At 40.0% G+C, this 6,886-nt stretch overlaps 1 protein-coding gene across 2 annotated transcripts; it reads left to right on the top strand.

Annotated features, from left to right (window-relative positions):
• Positions 1-7: 7 nt before the first annotated feature.
• ccdc77 (coiled-coil domain containing 77) lies at positions 8-6,367 on the top strand. Of its 2 annotated transcripts, none has more exons than XM_049575171.1 (12): positions 8-140; positions 2,238-2,286; positions 2,601-2,787; positions 2,906-3,048; positions 3,512-3,608; positions 4,335-4,425; positions 4,536-4,624; positions 4,817-4,965; positions 5,186-5,444; positions 5,540-5,665; positions 5,789-5,941; positions 6,075-6,367. In XM_049575171.1, exons 2-12 carry the CDS (start codon positions 2,252-2,254, stop codon positions 6,219-6,221), a joined length of 1,476 nt encoding a protein of 491 aa, XP_049431128.1. In that variant the 5' UTR covers positions 8-140; positions 2,238-2,251; the 3' UTR covers positions 6,222-6,367. The 2 variants fall into 2 exon arrangements, with proteins under 2 accessions (XP_049431128.1, XP_049431130.1); XM_049575173.1 differs by having other exon boundaries at positions 87-163.
• The last annotated feature ends 519 nt before the right edge of the window (positions 6,368-6,886 follow it).

Genomic DNA, 6,886 nt, shown 5'->3' with positions numbered 1-6,886 from the left:
CACAGTAGCTTAGTCCGCCACTGGAGGGCAACATAACTCCAACTTCGCTCCAATTTCCCACGAAGAAGAAAAAGAGGCGTAGACTTCCGGGTTTCAAAAGCTTGATAGCAACGAACAACTCTGCTGCCCTGACCGAAGAGGTGCGTGTTTTGGGAAACTGTGGGTATGTAAAATGTACTAGTATGTAAGCAAAAACACCAGAGATAGAATTATTATAACTATATTGCTACACTGTTATTTGGTGACTTTATGTTCGCTAAATCTGTAGTTTAACTATCAGCATATCATGACAGAGACAAACGTTATATTTGCAAAGGGAATGGAAGTGTTTATTTTGTGTTTCTCATATAGTGACGCTACAACTTCTGTGTACACAACTGAGTCGAGTTGTCTTTTGGTTGAATATGTGCTTAGTGCAACTTCTAAGCTTAGTAGACTTAGTTTTTAAACGTCCCGCTCCCCCTGGCGCCCAACCCATGGCAACTGAAATACACGGTGGACATTAGGTTGTTTTGTACTGTCTGTGTTACACATTTTACTGACTTACCTGTTACTTACCCTGCACAGACCATAACCTAACAGTTATATCCTGACACCTCTTCGGGATTATTGGCAAATCCCATCAAGAATTGTGTAGTAATTATATTCGTTGATTCAGTGTTTTATAACATAAAATACTGATCAAAAATAGTTTAGAATTAAAAATATTATGGATTTCCTGGGAACTCAAGTGATATTTGTTACAGCTGAGACTACACATGCACTGATTTGTTCATATTTTAGCAAGATGAAACAAAGAAAATAAAACAAGAACCTATAACAATCTTGAGTGTAAAAGATGGCAACGGTCTTGTAAGGGACTGTTCTTTACTTGTCAGAAGAAGGGATGGCTGGGGGATGGCTTTATTTTGTTTTGTTTTTTTATTTATTTTTTAACCCTCCTCCTCAAAGCTACAGATATTTTCCTTGAGCCTCTCTGATTGACTGGCAGATAATCCACATGACCCTCCCACCATTTTAAATTAGTTGTCAGATTTTTAAAACTAAAAGTTGAAGAACAAATTCTGGAGTTTAAAAACCCTCAGTTTCCCACTCTTGTTGTGCATAGCTGTTAGTCAGTGCAAACTCTTTTTTTACCAAATTTTAACAAGGTGTACCTGACACCTCTCTCATATATATTTTTTTCCTTCTTCTTGTAATGTTCTTTTGGTTATGCCACTCTCTTCATTGTTGGCCCTGTGGTGTCTCCCTGGCAGAGCAGGGCTGCTATTGTGGCTATTGACCTGTTGCACACTTCGATACGTTCTTACTTGCACTTCAGTTTTTATTTGCGACAGTTTAATTTGCACTACTGTATTTTATTTGCACAACTTATATTACAGTTTTTATTGCACTTTTTATGATTATCTCCTGGGCTAGTGCAACCTTGAGGAGCTTTTATTCTTTTAGACCTACCTGTTATGATGAAGATGATGTATTCATTTCATCCAGTAGTCCTGATTGCACAATTATGTTATTCAGATCTGCGTCTTGCTGTACTACAGCGTTGTCTACTGTGTGTCTTGTTTGTATATGATTGTTGTATCTGCCATGCAGCTATGTCGCACTATGTCCCCAAAACACATTTCCCGTTTGGGACAATAAAGAGATTTGGTTATGTTTTTTTTAATCATTTTTTTTCAGAGGGAAGCGTTGGTTGTTCATGATGTGTCCAAAAATGTCAGAAATTTTAAAATCTAACTATCGTTTCTGTTTTTCTGTTGTAAATGCTGTAATTTTGGTGATTTTTAAAGAAAACATACTTTCCAAACCCGCCAGTGGGCAATTTTTGAAGGCATGTTTTCTTTAAGAATTGGCGGTAAAATAAATACAAAATACAACCATTTAATTTTGTGCCCCTCCCCAAAGCCAAACTAAAGAGGAGGGGGTGCTAAAAAAAATGATTTGACATGCCTCCCCCTTTTTTGCACCACCCCATTTCCTCTCATAAATAACAAACCCTAACATTTAAATATTCAGCTAATAACAATTTCTCACAGGGGCACCCCCTAGATGACATCTCTGTGTTAACATGTGTATTCTATGCATAGCTGGCTCCTGCTCACCTTACTTGATATGCACATCTTTGTCTGTGTGGCTTCTTGTTATTGAGTTAGCTGCAGAATTCTTCAACTTCCAATATCAAAACTTTTTTTAGTATTAGTGACAGCCACTTATCTTTTTACTTTTGTTTTCAGTGTTTTGTGCTGAGATGGGATCTCCAACAAAAGATGCAACACCACACAGGTGAGATTATACAGTCAACACACAGAAGGACACACAGTTTTTTGTGGTCTGTCTGCAAGAGAAAATTTGTTGTAGCACTGAGAGTGTCCATTGTGATGAGGACGTAATGCTTTTAACTGTAATCTCCCCGAATGAAGCTTAGACTTATAGTCTGGTTCCCCACTGTTACAGTCCTAAGTCTGATTATCCCGCATGCATTTAGTCTCACTCAGGAAGTGGGTTTAACTGCCTGAGTAATCATTCAGTACCGCTGTTTCTAAAATTTGCTGAAAATATATAATGTTTATGCACAGGACTTTTTTTTTATACTTCAGAGCCAACAGGCGTACCCCTGGTCGAGAGCCTGACTCCCCACTTCCCCCCATCAATGAGCGGCTGGCTTACCTGCGTCCTTCCAGGGAGCTACTGGAGTTCTACAGACAGAAGATCGCCCAGTTTGACGGAGAACACGAGGAGCTGCTGCAGATGCTGGAGAAGTACAAAGCCATCACAGAGGATCAGGTAAGACACAGCTAGGAGTCGTATGTGATTGCTTTGTATGTGACGTTGCTTTTCAGGTATGGGAGGGTATATTTGCTGGTTTTAATTGATCTCCTCTCCATCTATAATATCCTCTCAGCATAAACTACAGTGGGAGGTACGACAGCGTGAGGGAGAGATTGCAGAGCTGCAAAACGCACTTAGTGACATGCAGGTCTACCTTTTCCAAGAGAGAGAACAGTCTCTTCGGCTTTATGCAGAAAATGACCGACTTAAGATCAGGTGGGTGCATGGTTAATAATGAAACCAGCAGATATTTTAACATGTTAAGAGGTGAAGCGCAGGTGTAATTAACAACATTAATGGGGGCTTCTTTCCATTTAGGTGTTCCAGATCCATGACTCTGTAATAACTCTGCTATAATGCATGTTTAATCACTGACAGGGTGCACTGTGACACTTTTATGGAATGGAAGCATCATTAATGTTTGTAGTTATACCTATATTACTTATGATTATTTTAAGTCCTTACACACCCATGGTATATCCATACAGGTGTTTTACTCGCTGATCAGACCTCTTCAAAAGGCTGAACAGACATGCACACTGTTCTTGACTGACAGAGGTCTAATCAGCTTGTATAGGTGTGCAGAGCCTTTAATATGTCTCTGCAGTATTGTGTTATCAGATTTTTTCCTTAGCACTTCTGTACATGGAATTCTCTAACCTAAGTCACTGTTGTACAGGGAGTTGGAGGACAGGAAGAAGATCCAGCACCTTCTTGCCCTTGTGGGTCCTGACGCAGGAGAGATCACATATTTCCACCGGGAACCTCCTCACAAGGTACAGATGTTAACCCCATCATCAATCTCTGAACCCATCAGCTATCAGTCTTACAACGATAAGCCTCTGGGGGGCAACAGCGAGTATTTCAACCAATGTGTTCAACCCCTCTTGCTCTCCACATGGACCTTTTATCGGCATGTGTTTTATAAGTACTACTCAGAGTATAAACAGAAACCAGAAAGCTTCTGATATCAAGATCTTGTCCTGTTGCCTTCAGATTGTGCATACATATGCAGATATCTGTTTATAGAAATAACATCCTGACTTGTGACACACAGGTGCAATTAACCACCCTATAAATGCATGTACACCTACATGGAACAGAGACAGTGTTTATGTGATTAGTTACACCTGTATTTTTCCAAATATCTGCAGTGGAAAAAAGTTGACTAACCCATTACATCACCATAATGTCATTTTCCTACATTTTGAAACTGATTTTTCATTGAGTGTCATTACTGTATTTTGTTCCACATATAAGCAAACTGACGAGGGAATACTCATTGCTTATTTCTACCATTTACCTGTGCTGTATAGAGCCTATAAATTGTTCCCACAGACATTTGCATGCACATTTGAATGACTCCGTCACATTTATCAATTACAATAAAACTAGAACAAATATGAAAGTTTCAAATGTGAAATCAGTGGTGTGTGCCAGGAAAAAAGACAAAGATAAAATCAATGTTTTGAAGATGACTGTATATCATCACTGTATTTCAGGTCACTGTCACACAGAGGAACGTTGAGTCCAGCTTGGAGGAACATCTCAATCTCAGGCCAACAAAGTTAAGACCTGCTTCAACCAGGAAAGGTTTGAAAACATTTTTTTGCAAATGCCTTTTCTACATTTATTATTTAAATTTTGTCTAATGATTAAAGAAATATTTCAGTGTTGATGTCTGTGCATTTCTGTTTCATCAGAGAGTAGCAGGAGAACAAAATCAGCAGACGGGGTAAATGGAGAGAGCCTGGAGCAATACAAGAACGATAACCAGACGTTGTTACTACAGGTAGGTCCAGGTGTCACTTCCTGAATGCAGGTAATGGGATTTATGTGTTGGAATCTCTCACAAATATACTTACACATCACAAGTCAATAGTCCTTTTTATGACCGAAATGTCTAACAAATGGATGTTTCGCCTGTCTCCATGGTTTTGGTGATGAGTGCTTCAAGCTATTATTTTTGTGGGTGATGTTTCAGGTGGAGGCTCTGCAGGCTCAGATGGAGGAACAGACCCGTCTGGCTAAAGAGCAGGTAGAGTCTCTGCTGGAGGATCGACGGATTAAAACAGAGGAGGCACAGGCACAACGGCAGAGAGATGAGGAGCGAATCACAGCTCTGACTGACAAGTGAGTCTGTGTTTTTTGTTGTTCACCACTATTGTACTACCTACAGCTGAGTGTATTTTAGGAATGGTGTTCTTTCAACACCCTCTTTCATGTTATGAAAGATGGATCAGGACTTATTTTACATTTCTCTGTGGTTATACTCATCACTTTTAATGATAATAAATCCATTCATTAGCCTCACTTCAATGTGTAACTCGCCATTCTTCACGTGACCCCTCAGGCTCCAGCGAACCCAGAACCTGTTGTATGAGAGCACCAAAGATTTCTTACAGCTAAAGTTTGACACACGGACTCATGAGAAGAGCTGGATGGTGGAGAAGGACCGGCTGTTGAGGGAGCTGGACACCTGCCACAACCGTCTGAGGAAGACTGGGTCTGCTGGTGCAGAGCTGGGCCGAACGTGGCAGCCCAGCAGCAGCACAGCTCCGCTTCTCCGGCTTCAGCCAGAGATACAGAAGACACACAAGGAGGAGCTAAAAGTAATATTTGTTCAGTTTTTTCTGAAGACAATCTTTCCTGTTTTTTATTTTATTTATGTTTTTTATGTACCGTATAAATTAATCTATGTCATCAGGCAATGCAGGAAGATCTGAAGCAAGCCCACCGTCTGGCAGAGATGTACAGGGAGCAGTGTACTGCAATGGAAACAGAACTGTGCCAAATCAGAGAGGAGGGTGATGTGGGCAGGGAAATATTTAAGGTACCACAGTTGGACCAGTGCTTATGTCTGTAAAATCTTCATACATATCTCTGATTGATTGTTTATATTTTATGGCGAACCTCAAGGTTCTCGTCACTGATATCTTCATCTTTATGTGTGCAGGAGCGTTCAGACAAAATGGCCAAGCGTCTTCAGCTGATGACTCAGCGTTATGAGGCGCTGGAGAAGAGGAGGGCCATGGAGGTGGAGGGCTTCAAGACAGACCTGAAGAACCTCAGACAGAAATTCAAGGACGTAGAAAAACAACTCCTCAAGGTCATTATTCCCTCCTAAAGAAAAATACAGAGAGAAATAGTTTGACGATTGCGGCATTCAGCCTTGCTTGCTGCTGATATCGTGGTTAATATTTAACGTGTTTAACCTGATGTATATGTATCCACTGTTTCAGGTTACTCTGAATATTGGGCCCAACCAGGACTTAGCCATTCTGCATGAGGTACGTCAGACCAACAGCAGGACAAAGAAGGTTCAGGGTGAGCTGATGGCGCTGAAGGCTAAGATCTATGGACTGGAAAATGAGCTGAGATTCAGCTGAGGACTGGACTGTGCTGTTTATGTTCTGCATATAGAGGACAATCTATGTGGGGTTTGTCCCACTTACAAATGTCTGTGCTACTGTGTGTATCACTGAAATGTATAGTTAATGTTATGTATGATTTGTATTTTGGCCTAATAAAGATGTTTTGCTACAGTGATTTTAAATGACTGACCACCCCGTTGTTTACTTGAATTAATTCTACACACAGCGACAGGTTTTTTCACAGCAGACATGAATGATGGATCTGTTTTATTCAAGTGTCCATCTAAGCAGTGACAGTGTGATGTGAGTTGGCATGTACAGTATGAGGACCCTCAAACTGAAGCATCTACATGTTAAATTCAGCCATCACTCATTTTATTATTTACATCTGTGCTTTTTCTAACATTACAGTAACATGTCAAATCAGGATGTCTGGAAATACTTAGTAATCACTGCTCCAGTTATACCATTATATCATGGTGTTAACTACAAATAATAACCTGTTACCTGTCAAAAAAAATGGCACAAGTTTCATCAGGGAAAAAGTTTTGTCTGAATTTGTTGCTGTTCCTTCACTTAAGCCTTTAACTAGCTCTGACTTTCCAAGTATAGGTCTAACACTTTTTACACTTCACGTTCCTCTTTTAACATTTTAACTCTTTTAAAATATTGTATTTTAC

This window comes from Epinephelus fuscoguttatus, linkage group LG4 (assembly GCF_011397635.1).
Source record: "Epinephelus fuscoguttatus linkage group LG4, E.fuscoguttatus.final_Chr_v1".
NCBI classification, from domain to species: Eukaryota; Metazoa; Chordata; class Actinopteri; order Perciformes; family Serranidae; genus Epinephelus; species Epinephelus fuscoguttatus.
Note: the sequence above shows the minus strand (reverse complement) of the source record. Positions and strands in the feature narration are given on the sequence as shown.

Coding starts and splice junctions, on each gene's coding strand:
- ccdc77 (XM_049575171.1), top strand. CDS start 2,252: ATGGGATCTCCAACAAAAGATGCAACACCACACAG. Junction 4,625..4,816: donor ACCAGACGTTGTTACTACAG/GTAGGTCCAGGT, acceptor GTGATGTTTCAG/GTGGAGGCTCTGCAGGCTCA. Junction 4,966..5,185: donor ATCACAGCTCTGACTGACAA/GTGAGTCTGTGT, acceptor GTGACCCCTCAG/GCTCCAGCGAACCCAGAACC.